At 43.6% G+C, this 25,063-nt stretch overlaps 1 protein-coding gene across 1 annotated transcript; it reads left to right on the top strand.

The window, feature by feature from the left end:
* The first annotated feature begins 4,106 nt into the window (after positions 1-4,106).
* IREB2 (iron responsive element binding protein 2) lies at positions 4,107-24,800 on the top strand. The gene is made up of 22 exons (XM_014879195.2): positions 4,107-4,258; positions 4,862-4,951; positions 7,932-8,097; positions 9,018-9,155; positions 11,169-11,390; positions 13,089-13,158; positions 14,186-14,369; positions 14,926-15,065; positions 15,450-15,621; positions 16,712-16,812; positions 17,255-17,371; positions 18,468-18,627; positions 19,429-19,564; positions 20,137-20,221; positions 20,830-20,986; positions 21,399-21,523; positions 21,822-21,926; positions 22,157-22,299; positions 22,732-22,879; positions 22,969-23,091; positions 23,597-23,782; positions 24,392-24,800. The coding sequence occupies exons 1-22, from the start codon at positions 4,240-4,242 to the stop codon at positions 24,500-24,502; spliced, it is 2,898 nt and encodes a 965-aa protein (XP_014734681.1). The 5' UTR covers positions 4,107-4,239; the 3' UTR covers positions 24,503-24,800.
* The last annotated feature ends 263 nt before the right edge of the window (positions 24,801-25,063 follow it).

The following is a 25,063-nucleotide window of genomic DNA, read 5'->3' as shown; positions in this document are numbered from 1 at the left end:
ACTACTTTCACAAGTAAAAAATCATCTTGAACAACTTTCCTTCACCTGGAGAATAAAATGTACTGAGCCTAAGAAATAAGTTTCGAAAAGCAGCTTCCATGATACCTGAACCTCTTCATATACCCAGCCTGACCCTTAGAACAGTTCATGTGCTATCTCTAGATATTCACAAGACAGCATTATCATCTGATTTACTGAGAGTCTGCTGAATGCTAGGGAGGGACTTTCAGACGGGTGTTAGAGTTGTGTACATCTGTTTAAATAGCAGCTCTTGTAAGAAGAGATTGAAATTGATTTTTTAATATCCTGAGTTCCAGCATTTTAGAGGAAAAATTATGACAGCAACTTGAATTGCCAGCAGTGAACCAATTAAAAAAACACCAGTCTGAGGTAACAAATATTCCAGGTATGAGAAATCTAGGGAGTGTTACTTCTTAGTGGAGCCTTAGCATGGGTAAGGAATTTGTCTTTCAGTATTTTTTGTGATATGGGCTCACACAGCACAGACTCGTTGCCATGCCCTTGTGTCAGGAAGAAATGCTTTTTCCTCTAGCAGTTATGAATGTACTTACTTTGACATAAGGGATTTTGTATAGTGATTATAAGCAATATATAACAAAAAGCAAAGTTTACATTCATATTCTTGAAGATGACATGGTAGCACTGAGAATACTGTATTACAAAATAATTAATTTACAGAAATAAAGATTGTATTTACAGAAATAAAGATTGTATCTCAGATCATGTGGTGTCAAAACTAAATATTCAGTCATGCTCTTACTGAAGTATGCAGTCTGCCATGTTCTCAGTTTACAGCTTACCTAATTCCTGTGGCTTTGCCACTGTGGCATGAGACATAGGAGAATGTGACCACTTGATTTTCTTCTCACAAATTGTCCAATCTGAATTTTACTATCCCTTTTGTCAGTTTGTTACTGAAATGTGACAATGTCAAAATATCTTTGTGATCTTTTTAATCAGCTGCCCCACTAGCCCCAACTTCGACTATGCAGAGATTCCTACCAGCACTGTACATTCACTTGTGGATTTTAGACTCGATTGGATTGACCTAAATTTCTTAAGTAAATGTTCTAAAGAGGTTTCCCAAATTTTCTTTCTAAGTCTCATGTATTCATTCAGTGGGAGTAAAACCAGGTTGCTGTGTTATTTTTTTCCATCTCTAAGTAGTTATGAAGAGTTTTACTCCCTTCCTCTGAAGATCTCTCACTGCCTTGCAAGAAAAGTGTAAGATGTAGTGCATCTGAGCTTCAGCAGTCATATGGAAGCCAGGATTGGAAATGATTTGATTCAAAGGGCTGTACTTCAAACTCCTGGATTAACTTGCTTCTCCTGCAGAGGAATGGATGGCATGGGTGCTGTCTGGGTGTCACTGCTATCCTTTCATCTGTCTATGGGGAAAACGGAGGAGGACAAAGGAAGGGCACAACTAGAAAAGTGTCTTGCACTGCACTGGGCGCTCTCTGGCTTGCTGTGGTCTCTTCTGTGTGACAGTGCTGTGGATCACAGACCCGAGAGTGATATTTAGCTCAGCTTTTTCCACAGCAAAACTGCTTTCTCTGCTTGAAGGCTGAAATATTGTGAACAGCAATATTTAAATTCTCTCTGTGGAGTGACTGCTTTTCACACAAGCAGCATAAAGTAATTCCCTCTACTCACATTCTCTTCTTCACTAAGACTCTGCTTAGCCTGCTTCTGTCAGCTCTAATTACAAAGCAGCAATACCCATCCCTGCTTTCTTCTGGATAAGCTCTCCCTTAAATTTGACTTATTTCAGGATGTTGAGTGCCAGCTGGGAAATGGAAAATACATTCTGGAAACTGAAAAAACATCTTTCTTCCTAGACAGTTACACATTTCCTTAAGTGACTTAATTCTAAAAGAATCACATAAAAAATAGTGAGCAGAACAGTGCAGTAGCTCAGGTGGTAATAAGCAAAAAGAAAGAAAATTTTCAGTATAAATTAAAAGCCAAACATTGTGTTAAAGCCAAATATATACACAATTTGCTTTCCAAGAATCTGTCTGGTATGCAGGAAGAGCACAAACCTCTAAACATTTGGGGTTAAAGGATTTTGCATGTGAGCAAGAAATACTCCATGCTGCCTAAAATTCCTCTCCCTGGATGTACCTGACACAGTGAGGTTGGCCTTCAGCCAACAGAGGAAGAGAACCAGCAGCCATTTATCCACCGAGGACTGAGCCCTGGAGACTGGAGTGTCTTTGGTGAAGGAGAACAACCAGTGAGTGATGGCACTGCACATCCCTGGAGACGCTTCTTATCAGAATCTGTCAAGAGACAGAGCTGCAGCATTTGTCTGCCAACACCTCGTTTGCTTGTCACCACAGCTGCCAGCAGCGAGCCCAGACACCCCTGCCCGGTTCTGTGGAGCTCACACGTGGCTGGCATGGGAGGCAGCCTCGTGTGCTGGGCAAGGCACAGGCTGGGCTCTGTCAGGGGAAAGGACTGCACTGACCCAGCAAGGGTAAGAGCTGCCCCTGAGGTGTCACACAGGAGTGATCTCATCAAAGACAGACAGCTTTGGGCACCCCGAATGTGCTGCACTCAGCAGAATTTGGGGAGCCCCTCTAGACACATCTTGGCCACGTTCTCCACCACCTTTCCACCTGTCTCGTTCCCTCTCCCTGCAGTCTGTCAGAGATAGGCCAGACACCACTGCAACCTGGAACAGGGAAAAAGAGGCCAGAATTAAGGCTGTTCATGCAGTTTTGAGCATAACTATTGCAATCAGTGTGTCAAGTCCCTCTGCCACTGTTCAGGAAAGTTTGTATCTTCTTGTACTGCCTAAACGGCAGTTCAGGTCAAAAGAGATGCAGGCAAGAGGGGAAATGGATTGATTAGAGGCTGAGATGCAGACATCTTTTTGGTAATCTTCTTTTCTGCCTGAGCCTGTTGGTGAGTTCTGGCTGCATTAGTGTCTAAACCCCAGGTATTATCTATGTCTTGTAGCCTGGAGAAATGACTATCGCTTGACTTGCTCACCAGTGTGGCTTCATGTACTTACTGCTACTGTTGCCCTAAAGATGAAGACAAAAATAAAATTCCACCCTTCTTCTAGCAAAGAAAAAAGCCTCTTATTTAAAAGGAAGAAAAGAAGAAAAATCCGAAAAGGAAAAAGCCTTCTGAAGAAATCTAGCAAGAGCCAGGTGAGGCACAGCTGTAGGGCAGAACACGGAGCACAGCCTTTCCGCTCTCAGTGCGGGCTGTGGCAGTGTTCATGCCCTGCACCAGGACACTGCTCGTGCAGACTCCTAATGGCCTGCCCTGGGACAGGTTTGCTAGCACACGTTTGGCTCCTGATGAAGGGCCAGCGCTTGCCATGGGAGCAGCGGGAGCACCAAGAGCTGTGCCGAGCTCCGGGCTGTGCCGGGGCTCCGCAAGGCCTGAGGGGGCCGCGGGGCTGGGGCCGCGTGTGGAGAGCCCACAGCGCCTTCCAGAACCTGAAAGGGCCCTCCAGGGAAGGTAAGCAGGAACTATGGTGACAGGGCAAGGGGGAATGGGTACAAACTGAAAGGGGGAAATTGAGATGATGTATTAGGAAGACATTCTTCTAACTAGGAAGACATCCTGTGAGGGTGAGGAGGCACTGGAACAAGCTGTCCAGGGAGGCTGTGTATGCCCCGTCCCCGGAATCGTTCAACGTCAGTTCGGATGGAGTTTGAAATGGGAACGTGTGATCTTTAGGGCCCATTGCACCCCTCAGCCTCGCACGCTGCGCTGCGGGGCCGCTCCCGCAGATGGGTCCGGCCCGGCCGGAGCCGCCCGCCCGCATGTGGGACCGCGCCTCGCCACCAGGCGGCGCCACCGCGCGGGCCCGCGGCCCCTCTCCTGTGCGCCCCGCCCCAGCGCGGCCCCGCCCCAGAACTGACCCGCCCCCAGAACGGCCCCGCCTCCAGAACGGCCCCGCCCCCAGAACGGCCCCGCCCCCAGAACAGCCCCGCCTCCAGAACAGCCCCGCCCCAACGCGTCATGCCCGGAAGCTCCGCCCACGCTCTCGTCATTGTTATCGCGAGAGCCATTTCCGCCCTCTTGCGAAGCCTCGCGCGATCTCGTGCCCTTTCCTCCTGGGCAGCGTTCAGAGTCTCGCGAGAGCGGCGCGTCCTGAGAGCACGGGGCGGGGCGCGGGGCGCAGTCTCGCGAGAGCTGCCGGCCCGCCGGCGCCCCCCGGCCCGTTCCCTCACGCTGACATGGTCGCCGGCGATGGACCCTCCCAGGACAGGTCGGTCACTGCGGGGACGGGACCGCCCCACCCGCTGGGACACCGCGGCCGGGACATCGCTTCGCCCTCTGCGGCGCCAAACGGCGCTGTCCCAGGCCGCGGGGGTCCCTCAGAGGGCAGAGCGGCCCCGTCCCCGCCCCGCTGTCGGCTCCCTCCTGGGGGTTATTTATTCCAGCATCTAATGGCTTCTACGAGGTTTATTTTTGTGTCTTGTTCCCTTGACGTTGGCTTGGCAGTCAGTGCTTTGTGCTTCCTGCTGTATTAAAACCCATGTCTCTTATCTGCGCTGGTGAGGTGTCTTATCCTGTGTGTAGATGGCAGACTGAGACAACAAAGGTCAGGTGTGTTCAGGCTGTGCTGATGACCTGCATTGACCTGCATGTACCTACTATTAGTGATGCTTTTAAAATTCACCTTAGTCACACATCTACATCACGAGGTGTCTCAATCATTTAGAAACCTTTCCATACTGCATCTGCTTACAGTCTAGAGGAACGTTATTTCTGGCAGAATCAGAAATAAAACCTCTTTTTGTGAGTCGTCGGTCAGTGCTGAAACGACCCGTTCTTTCGCGGCTGTAACTTTGTTTGTTTGGTCCCACAGGAAACCCTTACCAGCCCGCCATTGAAGCTTTGGAAAGCCACCCCGAGAAAAAGTTTTACAATGTGTCGAAGCTCGGAGGCGCCAAGTATGGTACGGTGTTCTCTGGGGATGTTCGGGGTGGTACCGCTGATGCCCTGCGGTGGCAGGAGATGCAGTTGGCAATTCCTGATGGGTGTGTTTGGAAGCCAATCATATCTTAATTTCTTAGTGCTTTATGGAGTTGGCAGCAATACTTACAGTTTTATAGTTTCTAGTTTTTTAGTAAGGGAGAAAGTACAGGTGTTTCTGCAGTTTTCAACAGTATTCCAAATCAGAGGAATTGCGCTTTTGGAAAAAAATAAAGAAGTGACAAAGAGCTCCTATTTAATGCTTCAAAATTAAATACAGCTCTTACTGTAATTTTGTACAGCTTCATGGTGTTCTAGTTTTCCTCCCCAGCAGCCTCGCATAGTGGGTGACTGTTTGCTAGAACATGGCTCCTGCTGCACGGTGAGATTTTGTAGTGCTCATGCTGTTGCTTAATCTCAGCTTGTCATTAGTATGCAGTGGCTGTCTGTGCCGAGGAGACCTTCTTTGGGTCTCCGTGTCCAAGTGCCTTTCACAATGTTGCACATGTGGTGGGAGGGGAGTCCATGCAGGGGAGGGAGCTTTGCTCAGTGCCAGCTGGAACAGGCTTTAGTCCTGCAGGTAATCAAAGCATGCTGGCATTATTCTCTCCCTTTGTCTTCATGTTAAACTGAAGTACTTGCTTGGGCTAGTTAGTAAAGGCGTTTGAGCTATTTTTCAGTTTTGCAAGGTCTGAATTCTTCTGTATTCACAGAATTTGTGGTATGCTTCTTGAATAAAAAAAAATCAGTGGATATTTTGCTTTAAACCCCTATTTGACGACAGTTACTAACTCCATGTTGTTTTAAGAGAAGAGAGAGGAGGACACAGTGTCTGCTGAAACTTTGTGCAACAGCTTTGTGCTCTTGCAAATTTCCCCTGTTCCTAGTAACAAAGTCAGTCTTTCAGATAAGCACACATGGAGGACATGCAGTGCTTCTGCTGGTGGCTTGGTCCGGGGAGGAGCAGTGCTGTGTTATAACAAAACCAGGCAGTTCCACAGCAATTCTGTGAAAAGCCTCCTGACAGTAGTGGAAATAAAACAACAATATACAATTTTGTTAAAATGTGCCATAAGGCTTGCAGCAGCAATGGGCGTTCCTGGAGATATTCTCAGGGGTCTAAACAGACTGCACTAAGGGGGTCTTTGTCTTCCAATAGAAACTTCTGTGCAGAAGCTGAAAGCCTCATGTTAACTTCAAGACAGCAAAATACTAAATACCATTTAGACACAGAGTAGGACAGCACTGGTAGCAAATCCAGCATCCGGAATTGCTCCTTACATTTGTTGCTAGAACAGTTTGAGTTTTACCTGTTTGCCCTCTGCCTTGGGGCTTCTGGCTCTAATTTGACATTAATTGCCAGCTGGTATTAATGAGATTACTAATGTAAACGTTAATTGGTTTAGTTGCCAGTTTTCTAGTGTTTTAAGACTTATGGGGAAAATGAGAAGATCTCAAAAGTATTTAGGGCAGAGAGGACGAGGAGATCTAGACCAGGCTCTTGCTGGGGCTGGAGCTGATGTGGAAAATCTTCCCTGGCTATGCTGTGCTATTGTGGGAAGACAGAGATTCCAGTGCCTCCCATGATCCTGTGCTTGACCATGTCCCTGTGAGCTGCTTTTCCCTTGTGCCCAGTCCCAGAGTCCCCCTGCACCGTGCTGTGCTTCCATGGGCACTCCTGCTAAGCCAGCCAGGCTACAGGCCTGGGGAGGTGCTGGCCACTGGTCAGGTGTGGTCACAGTGTGCCCTCGGGGGAGCCAGCCCAGCTCCCTGGAGGTGCTCTCCTTTCTGGAGCTGTGCCTGGGAGCCCCAGAGTGCACACGGTGCTGCAGGCAGGAGCTGCTTCTCCAGAGCTGGTGCTCAGCAGCCCCTGGGGCAGGGAGATTTGTAACCCACAAGAAAGCCAACAAGATCTTCTCTGGGAACCTGCCTTTCACATCAAGGGAATGGTAGCATGAAGGTTCATGAGACCTTTTGGATGACATCCTTATACTCAAATTTACTCAAATCTTAAACTCAAAATGGTGACTTGCCCAACTAGACAATAGTGAATATTATCTCAGAAAGACACAGTGAGAACAGAGATGAACAAACCACTGGATTATGTTGAGACCACCGAACTTCCCTTTTTTTTTTAATTATTAAAGCCGGAACTTAATTGTTTCACCTTACTCCAACTAACTTTTTTATGATTTCTAATTGTTCTTATGAAGCTGTTTGCCTGCTTGAATGATGCTGAAAAGAGTGGGATTGGGGGGAGAAATGTCAATCAATCTGATTTTTTTTCTTTAGTGCTTATTTTGTTTTGTTTGCAGTGAATAGTAACATTGGGGCTTTTTTTTCTTCCCTCTTGTTTAATTTTCATTTCCATTTCCTTTTTTTTTCTGTGAAGGAAACTCCTGCTTGTCAGTACCTTGATTCACATCTAGCGAACTAACTCAAGTTGTATTTAATGAAATGTTCTTTATATCTTATGAAGTGTGTTAATTTTAAAAGGGGGTGCATGGCAGAATAGTTTCTGATCTTTGTATCACTGTTTATTGAAGATAATATTCTGGCATTTGTTGCTTTTGCTTGGTATCTCGAGTAATAAAATGGCCAAATTTACAGTTAAAATGGTTTTCAGTGCTCCAATAGTTGTTGCTTTTGACCTGCTCTGATCAATAATCCCAAGTCTGTATTCCTTGCATCTCTCCCCTGCCAGCACAATGTACCTTATTAAATGTCACTGTCTGAGCAGTGTGGCCAAGCCATTGGGATCTCCCATTAAAATCCCATAGGATAACACATCAATGTGTGCACAGTGCAACTCTCTGTTCTATACTGGAGAAGCAGGCTCCTGAAGCTCTCATCCTTCCAAACCCTAGAGAAGTGGAATTCCTTAGAAATGTGAGATTGCAATTTTAAAAGCTGTGTAAGCTGCAAGTGCTGCACTCACGGGGTCTGTCCTTGCCTCACCCCAGACACTCTGCCTTACTCCATCCGAGTGCTGTTCGAGTCCAGTGTCCGCAACTGCGATGGCTTCTTGGTGAAAGAAACGGATGCTATGAACATCTTGGACTGGAAAACAAAACAGAGCCATGTCGAAGTGCCCTTCTGTCCTGCCAGAGTTGTTCTTCAGGACTTCACGTAAGTCTGTGTGTGTGAGTGTGCAAACTCACTGAGTTTGCTTTGGGGCAGGCTGGCAAGGCTGAAACTGCTGGCCTGCAAGGAGCACTTTACAGGATAAGAGCCAGAATATAAATGGAAGTGGTGATGTTTTGGCTGTTGCCAGATGGTTGACAGTTCACACTGTCACTGACAGTTCTTCAGTGAGATAACTGAAGATTAAAAATGCCTTACTCCACAGTGAGCAACCCAGTTGAATCCATGAATAATACATATGTTGAAAAAGCAGCCTCTTAGGATGTTGGCTTTCTTTGTGATTTGACTATGGCATAGCTGTACAACTTGCAAATATTCAATTTCTGTCTTTCTGACTATATATTTATGAAGAAGTGAGATAATTAACAGAAGGAATTAAGGTAATAAAAATGAGGTAATACTTGCTTAGCAGGCAAACCCAGTTAGATTTACATAGTAGTGTGTTCTGTAAGCATTGCCTCTGTCTGTTTTGTACAGCAATACTAATATTGTGAAAGGCCACGAGTTTCAGAAAGTTTCAGTTTGTAGACAAATAGTACATGTGTTAAACGTACAGCACGAGCTTTGCTTGCACAGCAAGGTTCTGTTCTCAAGGTAAGGAGTATCTAAAGATCCCTTCTGTGCTGAAGTGCCATCACACCTGAGAAGCAAAGCAGGACACAAGAGAAGTGTGGTTATCTTTGAGATGGTCCCATGTTGTTCTGTACATTGCTTTCTGACATGCAGTGTACCAACTCCAGTGACTTTAAAAATGGTTCAAGCCCTTCAAAATTTAGAATAACAAGTGTATTTTCTGAAATAGGATATAGCTACTTCTAGACTTGAATAAAATGAAAAAGAAATTTGTGCGTTTCAGTGAGTTAATGTGTCATGATATTTTACTGTTTTGATTTTCTGTCTGTCAGTGGAATTCCAGCTATGGTGGATTTTGCTGCCATGAGGGAAGCTGTGAGAAATGCTGGAGGAGATCCAGTGAAAGTCAATCCTGCCTGCCCAACTGATCTCACTGTTGACCATTCTCTGCAGATTGATTTCAGCAAATGGTAATATACCTTTTTTTATTTTTACAAGCCATAGATTTTTGTCTGACACTGAAGTGTGGATTCATTCGGGTCTTGTTATTATCCCATCAAGTCATTTGCCATGTGTGGGTCCCTAAAACAAGACCTGGTGGTATCTGAAAAAGGGCTGGATAAAAATGGATAAGCACTCTTGAGAAGGAAGAGAAAGAATGTTTGTGAGGCCTTATGGGTGAAGCTGATTGATAATCCAAATTCTGGGCGAGATTTTGCTGAAATAATGGGATCTGGCATGGCTTCCAGAAAATAACATGTCTCAAGAGAATGAGGCAGAGGGCGTTTGTTATTTTGCTTTGCTCTGATTTTATTGTTCAAGTTAAACAGAACTTTGTTTCCAAACGTGGCTGCCTTGTCACAGCTCCAGAGAAGGGGCCTGCAATTCTGCTGGGCTTTTTGGAAGACTGTCATTGCAGCCCATGGCTTGTGACTGCTCTGGGGTTTTTATGGACTTTGATTTAACACCAGATAAATGAGGCTGCAGATATTTTTCAGAGAGATAGACGTACTTGGAGATGTTTGAAAAGTAAGGGGACTGGAAAGCTACCAGTGTGGTTTTCCTTGTCTGACAGGCAGTGATGTGATGAATACAGCCTGGGGCTGCCTTTGCTAGAAACATAAATACTGCACAAGAGGGGAAACTTGGAGCTTTTGTTTAGTGTTTGCTGAAGTAAATATTAAATAATGCAGCTTCCCTTAACCTTCTCCCCTGCCCCTCAATAGTGGAGCCTTCCAAAACCCATGCAGAATTGCATAAACTGCTCAGGCTCTTTGGAAATTTTAAAAGTTCATGGGGAAAAAGCCTGTGGTCAAAGGGCATGGATGTGTGAGTCATTTCTGTCAGCCTTCCAAATACTGACAGGATTTCAGTTTGCCGAGTGTTAGAAGAGCAGGAGGCTGCAGATGATCTGTTGTGCTGCATCTGTGTTGTGTCAGTTCTGTGCTCTGTCCGTGCCTGTGTCCAGAGGGACAGCTGATTCCTTCACAACTAGGCCAGCCTAAAATTATCAGGCAGAGCAAGTGCTGGCAAGAGGTGTCCACATGCTGCTTTGTGATGATAACTGCGGCCTCTGGAGCGTCCCTGTGCAGAGCTGTGGGGCTCAGCAGCTGCTGCCTGTGATAAGAACCCTTCACTGCAGGGAACTGATGTTGCTTTCACAGAGGGCTCCATCTGTGGGTCACAGCCTGGGGGGCTGCAGGGGGGATTTAGCCAAGGTGTCCTGAGGCCACACCCTGCACGTGGAGAACTAAGGATCTGGCTGCTACTGAGGCAGAGGAAAGCAGTGGCTTTAATTGCAATTCTGTGATTTAATAGTTAAGGAGAGAGGTGAAAGTCATTCATTTTTCTCAATAAGCTCTCTTTGCTCTCCTGCAGAGACTGAATGTTGCACAAATAGAGGGTAGTGTGCTATATGGACTTCATTTAAAGAAAAAACCATGGCTTTTCTCTCTTACTTCTTACTGAGTAGTGTGTACAGTTTATCTGCACCCTTGAGAATTTGTATAAGAAACCTAATTATGATCAGGTTATCTTTATTTCCTTGAAGAACCTTTGCCTGTAATCATTCCTCTGTGGTTTTGACATAACATGTACAGCACTGTCTTAAAAAAAGAAACAAGTTCAGTCTACCATTTAGATGAGACTCTACCCACACCTTCCAAGTTCGAAACTCTGAGTTCAGCCTTTGCAGTGCTGTTTATAAAGATTTCTGGTCTGTTGTGAATAAATGGAAGGAGTTGTTTGCTGTTAATCTTTCAGACAATCCAGTTCTGTTTACTTCTTACCACTCTACATTACTTAACTAAGCTTATCCAGCGGTGGTTTACTTCGCAGCAGGGTTGTAATGAAATAACTATTTTTTCAGATACTGTTTTATAATCTGTTGAAGGGATTGCAGAAAACACAAGGCGGGGTGGCGGGGTGCATGCACGGAGAAGCAGATTCCCACGTCTCAGTGAATGCTGTGTTTGATGTTGCAGTGCAATCCAGAACGCTCCCAACCCCGGCGGGGGCGAGCAGAAGCCGCTGGCCCGGCTGTCGCCGCTGAAGCCGCCGCTGCGGAAGCCGCTGCCGTGCCGGGGCCAGAGCGGCTGCCGCGGCTCGTGCGGCGCGGGGGAGGCCGGCCGCAGCACGGGAGCCTTCTCTGCGCAGATCGAGAACACGCCCATCCTCTGCCCCTTCCACCTGCAGCCCGTGCCTGAGTATGACAGCTCCTTCGCTGCCTTGTGCTGGACCTCTGTGTTGGGATTCTTTTTTCTTTAAACATCCTTCTGTAGTTTTCACTTATGCCATAGAAAAGTTGTTACAGTATCTAGAAGTAGGGCAGATGTAGCAGATGAGAATTAGTCTACAATAAATTTTTGTCTTTACAAGAAGAGCTTTACTGAACATACTGCAGATGCCCACCTATTGGCTCGTGGCTGTGACTTTTAAATGAAGTATTAATACTTCTCTCATTTCTTTACAACTAAGCATAGGAGCAATTCTCTATCTGTTGCAAAGCAAGCCTGAGTGAATAACTCAGTGAAGCATTAATTTCTTTCTAAAAGTAAGTTGTAGATTCTTGTAAAAACGTTTTGGAAGTCTCTTGCTCTTAAAGAACTAAGAAGTAGCCTATCCACCATGCCCCAGCCTGCACAGGATCTCAGAGTCCATCTGTCACTGAGTTAAATTCAGTAAATACCCTGCCTGTGCAGTAGCTGGGGAGCCTCATGTCTGTGTTATTAACAGTCTTTGTGCACGGCTCCATCTCTGCTAATTATGTGTAATTATCTCCTCAGCTGCTGCCTCTGTGTCTGCTGGACTGCTGAGATCCCTATCTGTGCTGGACAGGTGTGCAGGGAGAGCTGATCAGATCTGTGTATCCACAGGGATACCTGTACTGGACAGGTGTGCAGGGAGAGCTGATCAGATCTGTGTATCCACAGGGATACCTGTACTGGACAGGTGTGCAGGGAGAGCTGATCAGATCTGTGTATCCACAGGGATACCTGTGCTGGACAGGTGTGCAGGGAGAGCTGATCAGATCTGTGTATCCACAGGGATACCTGTGGAATGCTGTGCTAGCCCTACAGATGTGGAAATGTTCCTGCTCAGTACAGGTGCAGGAATGCAGGAGTGATGTGTGCAGCAGTACTGGGGTTCTGGCAGCACACCAGCAGTGGTAGTTATGGAGCTGCTGTGTGAACACTGACTGTTCCTCACAGGGGTCTTGGTGAAGCAGGAGAGCTGCTGACCTGCTGCAGAGAAGAAAGGGAAGGGTTGTGACTGTAAAATACACTTCTGAAAACTGGGAACTTCCTTCCTGGTACAAAGCTAGTGTGTTCCCTTCCTTGTTCAACTGATTAAAGGAGTGTTAGTCCTCTTAAATTACGGATTACTCCGTTACAACAAGTATCAGTATCTTAATAAATAACACATACTAAGTAAAGTGCATTTTGTGAGACTGTACTGATGAGTACTTGTGAAGAAAAACTTGTGGCTTGGAGGGAAATGCAGAAATGGAGGATAGTTACAATCGAACTAGTGAACATCTTGGTTCTTAAATGAATGGAGTTTTGAGATGTGCAGCCTGTGAGTCAGCTGATGGGTGTAAAAAAGCTTTTGGGTATTGTAGCACATGCTTGGAATAGATCTAAAGTATTTTTGAGATCACACACTTCAGGCAAACCATACCTAGAATAAACAGGTTCTCAGACACAGCACGTATGAAATCAGCTATTTCTCGCTGTTCACAGAAAGATTGCTGCAGGGAAGCAATTACCTTTGTTCTAATAAACCTCTTCAAAGAGTCCTGCAGGTTAACTTAAGTCTTTCATCAAACAAACTAAAACTACAATTTGTTCTTCTGTAATTTGAAATAAATTATGACAGTACTTGTAAACTTGTTTTCTTCCTAGGCCTGAGACAGTATTGAAAAATCAAGAGATGGAATTTGGCAGAAATAGAGAGCGGCTTCAGTTTTTTAAGGTATGTCTGTGTACCTCTAGGCTTTGTGGTCTGGGCTTTTTTAAGAGTCATTTGTCTACCAGTATTCAGGTTTAGATGATAAAATATAATCACTTGAAAGTGTCAGGTTTTCAAATCTGAATTTAAACAAGAACAGAAAATTGGCTTTCTAACGTGAAAAAGTTTACTCTGATTTGGTTCTTGTCAGTGGGGATATCTGAAGCATTAGTGTTTTTAATTCTTTTCATGAGCTCAGTGCCTTAGGTCACAGTGAGTTTCTGGCTGAAAGAGTCGTTTATCCATAACTGTGTTAACAAAAGATCCTGAAGTTGGAAGTGTTGAGTGGAGACCAGTGTTCACGGCTGCTCTCAAGCTGTCAAGTCCTGTGATGACCATCAGCTTCTCTGCTGCTGGGCAGGGCTCTGCTACATTCCTATTTGATCCTTATCCTCTATTTTGACCTAGTTTAGGAATTCACTGCAATGATTTAAAACTCTTTTCATGGATGTAGGTAGACTAGCGGTTTCTTTCTGAAACTTGCAAATTAGCTTTTCCATTATTAAAGAAGGAAATGGGCAGGCTGAATCTTGTTACAGGTTTCCACATCAGCTCTGTTAAATGTACCATCCTGAGTTTGAAAGCAGTTTCACCTGGAGTGTCAAACCTAGACTCAGTTCTGCTATAAATATAGATTCTGCTGTAGATATAAGTGCTGAGGTTCTGTTGTCTGAATACCAGTCTTAGGTGGGCTTGTAGTCAGTTGTGTGAACTGGAAGGAAGGACATTTCTGCAGCCCTGCTTTTGAAAGGTAGGCAGGAGTTACTGATTCAGCCTTCAGAGGAATTGAGTGAAAGCTTTTGTTGATGATTAAAAATGTCAAACAGAGGTGTGTGATCTCCTTGGATACAAAGGGACAAAAGCCACTTGGATAAATAGCAAGGACTCTTTTATTTTGTCTTCGTTTTGTCTTTTTAGTTACGTTCTAAGAATTGAATATAGCTTTAAAAAATAATGTGACTCTTTTATTCTCCTTTTGGAAAAATTACAGTGGAGTTCAAAAGTTTTTGAGAATATTTCCATAATTCCACCCGAGACTGGAATGGCACACCAAGTGAATTTGGAATATTTGTCCCGAGTGGTTTTTGATGTGAAGGATTTCCTGCACCCCGATAGCGTGGTTGGCACAGACTCGCACACGACCATGGTAAATGGCTTGGGTATCTTGGGCTGGGGTAAGTATGCTCACAACTTCATTGCTCTTGGAAGGGAAACTAAAGCTTCACTAAAAAACATTTCTTCCCACTGCATCTCTGTATCTCAAGCATAGCAGACTGTCTTGAATTACTGTTCTGAATGTTTTTTGTCTGCAAGTAATCTTGAATAACATTTCTTTCCCTTGAGAAACTACTCTTTGTAATATAAAGATAAAACAACCAGAAACCAGCTGATATTCAAATAAGTGCTGTTTGTACAGCAGAAATTGGTGTGAAGATTTCTTTTCTCACAGAAGATTAGTTTTAGATATAGAATATTTTCTAATAGACTGTGATGTCTAACTTGGGAAATAGTCTTGCTTGATTTAATCTTTGATGTGCAAATATTTAATAGAACTTGTACATTTCTTGCTGTGTCTTTGTTGGAAATGGGGTGGTGCCCTTCATTCGTGAGAGCAAAGCAGCAGTATGTTTGTTGTGCAGAGTGTTTAGGTTTCATGTGAAGGGGTTTGTTGTGTTTTGGGAGCTGAAGCCATGCAGTGAGGGTGCCAAGGCGTGTCCCCTGTCCCTGCAGGCGTCGGGGGCATTGAGACGGAGGCGGTGATGCTGGGAATGCCGCTCAGCCTGGCCCTGCCCGAGGTGGTGGGCTGTGAGCTCACGGGCACCGCCAGCCCCTTGGCCACCTCCATCGACATCGTGCTCAGCATCACCAAGGTGAGAGCTCAGGCCTCTGCAAACCACGGACACATTGCTGCAAGTGCTGCCTGCCGTGTTCGAGATAGGAATTACATGCAGGGAGTGCTTTTAGTGTACCTGTAATATGGCAGTGCAGAAAGGTACAAATAATCTCTAACCAATTTATTTGCTAGTCCTTGGAACTGGTGGGGTGTTTTTTTCTTTCCCTATTCCCTTTTCTATAGTGGTTTGCCTATAGACCCTCTTTAACTAAAAATAATTCATAATAATTTTATAATTTTTTTTTTTTCAAACATAGGGTTTCAATTTTTTGTTTTAAATGCTCATGACTTATGAATTGTGACAAACACAGCTTGCCCTGTACCTCTTCATATACCAGATATTGTGTGTTCTTTCCAACAGCATCTTAGACAAGCTGATGTCGCTGGAAAATTTGTTGAGTTTTTTGGGAGTGGTGTTTCCCAGCTGTCCATAGCAGACCGAACCACAATAGCAAATATGTGTCCCGAATATGGTGCTATTCTGAGTTTTTTCCCTGTTGATAATGTGACATTGAAGCACTTAAAGCATGCAGGTAAATGTTAAACTTGTTAAAGGGTTCATTGTAAGTGTGTTTTTCAGTTGTGGTGATCCATGCTTTTTGCTCTGCAGAAAAACTCTTACATTGAGTTTTTGCTTAAAACTCCTGAATTCTTACATGGTGCTTTTCTGCAGAATTCTGATGTGGTTTTAACTTGTAATTAGACTTGTGCTTGAGGTTTGTGTCCAGTCTGGTCCATTTATCTAATGCCTGATTTACAAACACGATACTGCTTTTCAACATCCAGAGTCCTAGTTTTTGGAAGCATATATAAGCATATAAAAATATTAAGGAAATTTTCACTCGTTTTGAAATAGGAATAGAATGTAAGTCTTCTGATTTGAAATTCATTCCATAACCACCTGGAGATTCCCTACAGAATCAAAATTTAAAATTATTACTAGAAATAAGTAAAACTGCAGAACAAATCTGAACATGTCTGTGATTTTTCCCAGTGATTTATGTTTCCCTTTGAAGTGTAGGATTTCACTGGCATCTCAAGCTAAGCAAGGAGAATGTCAGTTCCTTATCAAGCTACTGCAAACAGAAAACCACTGGGTGACAGATGGCAAAAAAAGCTCATTCATGAGTGAGATTTTTTGAGGCTTTCTGAAATCTGTCACTGTCAAATCAGAGTTAAATGCTTTCAGTAGCAAACGTTTTTGTCTGATCAGTGCAGAGCAGATGAATGGGTTTGGAGGAGTAGCCAGCAGTACTGCCTGCTGTCAGCTAAGTACAGGGTCTGTGTTAAACAAGGAAACCCTAACACAGAAAAGCTTCAGGACTTCAGGGACACAGCTGTCAATTTAGTGAGAGTTACCACTGCTAGAGCTGGAATAGCTTATTTTATTCCTTGACATAAGAAGACAAGTTAAACTAATTTAGGGAAATAAAGTAATATTTTATAAATGTTTTAATTTGTGTGTCATTCCTGAATAGAAGCTGGGATATGAAAGTGGTGTACTTGGAAAAAAAAAAGTACTTTTTTTACACTTAAAACAATCTGAGTGTCTAAAAGTTGTGTGATTTGTTTTATTTATGTCTTTAATGTGACTTTTCTCATGTTTGAAATGACCTTCCCTAGGTTTTGATAAGGCCAAGCTTGAAGTCATGGAAGCGTATCTTAAAGCTGTGAAGTTATTTAGAAGTGATGAGAGTTCTTCCAGAGAGCCTGAATATTCCCAGGTATGCTGGACAGGAGTTGTTTGTTTGATTCTCATAAATAACTACTGATGATGTCACAGTCTGGTCTCCCATCAGAATTTCCATGGCTTTCAGCAAAGGTGTTTTCATTAACTCACAGTTCTGAGAAAGCAGAGTTTGTAGAACATGGAGGGGGTGGGGATAAGAAGAGAAGCACGGTAACATTTTGTCAATACAGATACTGAATTCCAGTCATCCCAAGGACTGTGAATGCTAGGGAAAACTTAGGGATAATGTTAAAATGTTTGGAGTAAGAGGAATAACTTCATACAGTGAGTGGTGTTGGAAATAGAATCCAAGAGCTCTAAATGTCTGAGAACATTGACATTTGGAACAAGAGTTCCTGGGTGTCTCAGGAATATATTCCATGCACTGCTGGGCTGGGGTTGGTAATGCCTGCACTTTCTGTTTCTTGGTTTCTTAGGTGGTACAAGTTAGTCTAGATTCTATAATTCCATATGTCAGTGGCCCCAAGAGATCCCAAGATAGAGTGGCTGTTAATAACATGAAAAGTGACTTCCAAGCCTGCTTAAATGAAAAGGTTTGTATTGCTGATGCTGCTCCAGAAGGTATTTCCCATCATTCACATGAATAAATGTTATGTTACCTGTCCTTGCATACCTGCTGAGCCTCCCTTATTGCTACACAGCTGCTTGTCCAGGGTGTTCTGTTCTTGCTTGACAGGCCTTCCAAGAGTAAATCATAGGTGTGTTTGGCAGGAACATGACTTCCCAAAGTCCTTAATTTCACAGTTTAGATTGCTAGGGAGAAAGAACTTTAGGTAGTCCATACTGTGAGCTTAGCAAACATTTCCACTTTTCCAGGGTTTTTTTTAAACAGTTGTGTATTATTTAATTTCCAAAACAGAATTTACCCTGAGAAAACTCATCATACCTTAAAGGAGATGCAGAATGAGTGCCAAGATCTGTAGCTGAGCGTTCTGAGTTCTTACACTAGCAAATGATTTTTGCTTACAGCTTATTTTGTCTTCACAGAGTGAATGTTTGGTTAGGGATATCCATGGGTATCTAAAGAGTGCAGCTAATATAGGAATGTACTTTCATTTTCATTTCATTTATCATTAAAGTTCAAGAGTAGCAGCAGTGTCAGTATTAGAAACAGCTTATAGTGAGACCTGTGGTACTGTGGTTCAGTTGTGCTGGAGGGAGATCATAGCTGATGGTGGAACACAAAGGCTGAGGTTGGAAGGGACCTCTGGAGGATGTTTGAGTGCTGAAGAGCACTCAGATGAGTGTGGAAAATGCTAATTGACCTACTCTGGTTTAGTTACCACCCTCTTGCAATTAAAATCTTGGACATGCTTCTAATTGTGGAGCAAGTGTTGTGTACTCTTAAGGGGATATTCTTCCATAGATAGAAGGAAGGGAATTGTGGAACAGCCACACACAGACCGACCTTGGTTCACAGCTGTTGCAGAGTTAAAGCAGTTGTGAAGGAAGAAGACTGAGACTAGTGTACAGACACAGGGACATGAACTGAGGGCTGCCTTTAAAGTCGTGTAAGGGCTCCTAGTGGCACAGCTGAGTGCTATTTCAAAGCCAGTGTTCACTTGCTCTTGCTGTAATGTCATCCTTTCTGTACTGTAACAACTGCTAACATGTATTTTTGTCATCCAGTCTGGTGTCAAAGGGTTTCAGATTGCAGCTGAGAAGCAGAATGACATTGTGCCTGTTCAGTATGAAGGAAATGAATACAAGCTGTCCCACGGCTGCGTTGTCATTGCTGCAGTCATCAGCTGTACAAACAATTGCAATCCATCTGTCATGCTTGCTGCAGGTATGTTGGGACCAGACAGCTCAGCATCTGAATGGTGCTCCCATGCTCCACAGCCCTCTCCTTTGCTTCTGTAGGTTCTCCTTACAGGAGAAACTGCAGACTTGTAGCCTTAGCTTGTAGGTCCTGGAGGTTATATAGGGAAAGTTGCTTTTCCATAATACAATCTATAAGTTTGTCCCATAAAGCAGCATAAAGGGGAGTAATTATAAAATCTTTAGGCTTGTAGTACAACAGCAAGTAAGCAGTTCTAGGGCTACTGTCAGGTGGATGCACACAGCTGGTGCAGGAGGTGAGCTTTAGCTTCCAGCCTGTCCCAGAAGATGAGCTGTGATGCCACAGCCACGACAGAAGCTCTGTATTGCTGAGCAGTTGGTCTGTCACTGCTTCAGGGAAATCTGCCACACCTTCACAAGCTGCAGATGCTGGAACAGCTCACCCGTCAGACCTTGCTCTCATCTTTTTAAGATCCTCTGTGGCCAAGGTGAGCTTCCCCTTAGGGCTCTGTGGGCTGTCTCTGGAGACTGAATGGATTGGCACTGTGAGCTAGACCATGGCAAAGAGATTGTCTTAAAGAAAGTAAAATGGGTGTCTACCTTCCAGGAATGGGAATAAAACCATGCATGGTATTGTTTTGAGTTAAGAAACTTCATTCAGACCAGTGATTGCTTGAATAGTTTAATAAACTGAAAGTTGTCAATCCTCTGGGGTTTTTAATGCTTGATTTAACTAAGGTAGAAGGATACAGGTGTCCTATGAAGGGATATACAAATCATAATCTGTGTCCTCCTTTTTGTTTGGTAGGACTGCTGGCCAAAAAGGCTGTTGAGGCTGGCCTGGAAGTGAAGCCCTACATCAGAACAAGTTTATCCCCTGGCAGTGGCATGGTTACACATTACCTCAGTTCCAGTGGAGTGCTGCCATACCTCAGCAAGCTTGGGTAAGGCCTGGCTTTGGGCTGGCTCTGGGCAGGCAGTGCACAGGGGTTGTACAAGCTGCTAAATAGGATTGCTGTTCGTTTGAGATTGGCTAATTCTTACGTTCATACATTGACATTTTACTTATTTGGTGACTTAAAATTGTTCTGCTTCATTGTATTCCCACGTCAACATTTATGATGTATAGCTAATATATCAGAGCTGTTTTTCCAGTCACAAATTACTTCATTTTAAGTGACTTGCAGGACAGGATGTACTTGATGTATTTTTAAAGTGGAAGCTGGATGCAGATTTGTCAGGACAGTCTGTATTAGTCTTTTCTTATCATTGCTGCTGTCAAGGGTTGTTTAGTACGGTTTTGGTGGCTCTGTAGCAGTAACAGAATAAGTTCAATATTCTGTAACAGTGCCTAGCTGTGGTTTGCATCAGTGACATAGTGTCTGCTGTTCATTTTCTAAAAAGTCTTAACTGTCAAGGGACAAAAAATTCTTGGGGATTGTTCGTGAAAGAAAAAGCAGTTATGTTAACAAATTGCTCGTGACCACGTGTGACTTGATTGTGTTTTCCCGTGTAGGTTTGAGGTTGTTGGTTATGGGTGTTCCACCTGTGTTGGGAACACGGCCCCTTTGCCAGAAGCCATCAGGAATGCAATAAAACAGGTACAGCTCTAGCTGGCTAGTTGAACACAGAAATGTAGTTCTCACCCAGTTAAGCAATCAAGAAATACAGTAATCCATGCAAAATACACTTCATTTCTGGTTTGGACTTAGCACGATGTTGTTGGCATCTTTGCTTGTTAGAGGGAGACCATGCCAATTCATTGCCACGTAAAATAACTGTGTTCTACAAATACTACTTATTACATTTTTAAGTTACAAGATAAATACATATGATCTAATCTTGCAGAGGATGCAATGTGTAGATTTTGTGTCATAAGTGAAGAGGAGAGTTTTAAAGAGCTATGGGCTTGAATAATCTTAACCAGCAGTGTCTAAACAGCTACAGCTCTTTTCTCTTCTGAAGCAGAAGAAAAATAAAAGAAATAAATGGCAGGAGAGGAGTTGACTGAAGTGATGGAGTACATCAGAGGGTCAAAAGGGAAAATGAGAAGGGTAGTGAGAGAGAGCAAAATGCCTTTTGATTGTAGTGTTAGAGTAAATATTTGAAGTCGAATGCTAAAAGCACATCTGACCTAGTCAGCAGAAGTAGCATAAGGTGTTGAAGTACCCCAAAGTGCTGGAGCAGTGTGTTTGGGTGTGCCTTCCAGGGTGAGATCATTGCCTGTGGGGTGTTGTCTGGCACAAAGAACTTTGAGGGCCGCTTGTGTGACTGTGTCCGTGCCAACTACCTGGCGTCCCCTCCGCTGGTCGTGGCCTACGCCATCGCGGGCACCGTGCGCATCGACTTCGACACCGAGCCCTTGGGTGAGTGGTGCTGCAGCCCTGGGGTCAGGGAGTGGCTGACTGTTGTCCCGGGGCCCTGGGGTCAGGGAGTGGCTGACTGTTGTCCCGGGGCCCTGGGGTCAGGGAGTGGCTGACTGTTGTCCCGGGGCCCTGGGGTCAGGGAGTGGCTGTTGTCCTGCAGCTCCTGTTTCTGCAGCTGTGCACATGATTTCAGTACCCACAGCCAATCTGTTTGAAGAGAGAGCACCACTGTATTTGCTTTGCTTATGGCCAAAGCATGGCATTCACTTAACTGATCAGATTCTTTACCTATCTGGTAACATCTCTGCAGGCCTGAATGTGTATACACATCTGTATTCTTATACAAATCTCAAGTCTAATATTTTATTCTTCCAAACTACTGTTTAAAATCTGTGTTTAAAATCTTACTCAGGCACTGGCTTCAATGGCAAAAGCATTTACTTACGAGATATTTGGCCCACCCGACAAGAACTTCACACAGTAGAGGAAGAGTGTGTGATATCATCCATGTTTAGGGAATTGAAAGAAAAAATGGAGGTGAGAGTGGTCTGTTCTACGTAATTTAAAGGTTGCATTTCATTGTAGCTTTATAATATATTGCAATTGAATGTGATTGGTTTGCATTTATTTCTGTTATGGTAATGGAGGGCTTAACTGAGATGGATATTTGTACTTAAAAGCGATTCCAAAGTAATACTCAGTGATGTAACTTGTAGTATGTAATAGAAAATTATTTTCTAAATAAAAATTCATAAAATCACCTGTATATCTTTAGTTTTTGAGTGGTAAAAATACAATAAACTACCTTCTTTTTGATTAATTTTCTTTCTTGTAGAAAGGAAACAAACGATGGAATTTACTGGAAGCACCTGAGTCAACTTTATTTCCCTGGGATTTGAAATCTACTTATATTAGATGTCCTTCCTTTTTTGATAAACTTGTAAGTACAGTGGATCTATCCAGATTATATACATTGCATTTAAGTAAAGGAATAGCTATTACAGCAAAGCTTCAATGTTGAACTGGCAGATTTAATTATCACGAATACTGTTTGTGTCTCTGGAATGAGTGGGGCCTGTCCATCCAGGGGTATTCCTGTACTGCAGATAAGTTTTATGTCTCTGTTCCTGGAAGGAAGTGTTTAATGCTCCTGTTGTTCCCCCCTTTCAGGCCAAAGAAGCAGCTCCCCCAGCAGCAGTGGAGAACGCCCACGTGCTGCTGTTCCTGGGGGACTCTGTCACCACGGATCACATTTCCCCCGCCGGGAGCATCGCCAGGAGCAGCGCTGCTGCCAAGTACCTGACCAGCAAAGGGTGAGCACTGCTGTGCCCCAGCACTGAGCAGCACTGCCACCTTCCTCTGCACAAAGGGGACACTGCGTGGGGAAAAGCAAAATCATTAATCCGTGTTAATAAATATGCTGGTAATAGTAAGAAGATGAGTAAGGTGGGATGTTTCCTAGAGCAGTGTCCCCACAATTCTTCTGTAAGTAACACACTGCTTGCAGCACTTCATAAAAAAATTGTAGGAAATTAATTTAAAACTGCAGCTTTCCTCATGAGTAACCTAGCAGTGATTTGCAAGTTGTTCATGATTTATAATAATTACAGTTGTTAGACTTCTTGTTCTTTACGTCTTCCACTGAAGACTTAGATATGCTGCAATAATTATTAAAAAATAATCATAATATCCTTTTGAATCAGATAATCTTTAACTGATTTCTTTCAATTTGCTTTCTATTCCAGACTCACACCTCGTGAATTCAATTCTTATGGGGCTCGAAGAGGTAATGATGCTGTGATGACAAGAGGCACCTTTGCAAATATCAAACTTCTGAATAAGTTCATAGGAAAACCAGCTCCTAAAACAGTTCACTTCCCATCAGGACAAACGGTAGGAATATATTTGTTTGCACAGCTACTCTGGAAAGTGGAGTGCAGGTTTAGAACTCACTCAAAATGTGTCACTTTGTCATTCCACAGCTAGATGTGTTTGAAGCAGCGGAGCTGTACCAGAAGGAAGGCATTCCTGTCATTATTCTAGCAGGAAAGAAGTATGGACTGGGTAGCTCAAGAGACTGGGCTGCAAAAGGGCCTTTTTTACTGGTACTGCTGGCTTGTTTATTCGTTTTTTCTGGAAATACCTAAAAACACATTGCATCATTTGTTAGAATCTTCGTGAGAGAGACTCACTAGTCAGGATAGATCTGAATTTCTTCATTATGTAATTTATTGTCTTGGATATCAGACTTTGAGACAAATCAGGCATTTGTCTATGCTCACCTTTGTTTGGTCTCCATGGGGTGTTCAGTATCTCTTTGTTGGAGACTTAATTTCCACTGATACTGAGAATATATTCCGAGTCAGCCATTGATTCGTGTCATGTTAACCCCAGCATGGTCACTGTCTGTGACAAACTGTGTTTCACACTGCATGGGCCTGCTCTCAGCTGTTTGCCTCCATCTAGCTGGGAAGCTGAAAGATATTACCAGGATACTGTAAGAACTCTGTGCAAAGCACTCTCTGTACTCTGGAGTTGGAATTGTGAGATGTTGGACATGATCTGTGTTTGAAGGTTACTTCTGTGCTCACTTTGCTTGCACTGTTGCAGGGTGTTAAAGCTGTCCTAGCTGAGAGCTATGAGAAGGTTCATAGGAGTCAGCTGATTGGAATTGGCATTGCTCCACTTCAGTTTCGTCCTGGGGAAAATCCAGCTACTTTGGGACTCACTGGCAGAGAGCAGTTTTCTATATTATTCCCTCCAGACCTGTCGCCCAGAATGACTTTGGATGTTAAGGTATCTTTGCAATATTTAAATTTCTCTGTTGAATGTTCTGATGTAGAGAAAAAAAGCCTTAATTCTGATTATAGTATGCAAAGCAAGAAGAGACAAAACTTAATTCTCTTGGAAGGTAAGTTTATAGTCCTGCCTGAAGTTTGTCATGGCTGTTAGAGTTTCCCAAAGTACACAGACACTTGTTCTTTCCACACAACTTTGTGTGCAGCCTGATATTCTTGACCATTCTGAGTGGTATTTTGCCCCTCATGGGCTCAGTCTTAGAACTGAGTTTGTCTCTCACAGGTGTGATGATTTGAGAGAGGCTTCAGCTCTCTGTGCTCTGTGAACAAGCCCATAACACAATTGGTGCCATTTTAGGGATGTGGTGTTTTTGGTTGCCAGCAGGCCCTTGGTGTGCTCCCAGGTCATCTCAACTGCACTGCCACAAGCTTTCCTGCCCTTCCCTCCCTCCTTGTTCCCAGCAGGCTTGGGGCTGCACAGGCACCTCAGAGGGTTGGGTCTGCTTGTGTTCAACAAAACCTGGGGTTAAAATGTTGTCTGAGAAATAAGCAAGGGGAAGTGAAAACAAAGCTTAATTGGTTTCTCTTTTTTGCTTTTCTTTTGAAGACGAGCACTGGAAAAGTATTCAGCGTGATTGCCTTGTTTGAAAACAGTATGGAGATAACTTTATACAAGAATGGTGGAAGTCTAAACTTTGTGGCTCGAAGATTCTTATAGTAGCTACTGACTCTGGGTACCCTGCATAACTGGTAACTCAGCCATGCCTTGTGTGAACCCAGGAATCTGTACTGTGGAACTGCAAACAGTCCTAGTGTGCTCAAAGTTACTTCGTCCATGGATGTAAAAGATTGTGAATCATTGTAACTGCAACGAAATCCTTTCTGATTTTAAATAATATTCTAATGGTGCTATTAAACATTGCTAAAATCAACATGTGTATTGTGACAAGAGAGCTGTAAGTATGGAGGGGATGTTTTATCAGACCATTTTGTAAATAAACTATGCGAAATTGAAACTGATTGTGCTGAAGATTATTATGTAAGAAGATTTTCTGCAGTTGTTTCCACTCAGTTTTTGCACCTGTAAATCTGTGTACTGCTGTTAGTTGGTTGAAGAGTAGCAGATGGCATGGAACCAAACAGATGTAATTTTTTTTTTTTCTCATCCAGAGCTTAAGAGTTTTCAATTTCTTTAGGGCTGAACAAAAAGCAGTCCACATGGGCCCATGGTATCCTGTATCACAGATGATGACTTTCTTACCTTTATGGGATTATATTT

The sequence above is a fragment of the Sturnus vulgaris genome, chromosome 13 (assembly GCF_052056855.1).
Source record: "Sturnus vulgaris isolate bStuVul1 chromosome 13, bStuVul1.hap1, whole genome shotgun sequence".
Taxonomy (NCBI): domain Eukaryota; kingdom Metazoa; phylum Chordata; class Aves; order Passeriformes; family Sturnidae; genus Sturnus; species Sturnus vulgaris.
Note: the sequence above shows the minus strand (reverse complement) of the source record. Positions and strands in the feature narration are given on the sequence as shown.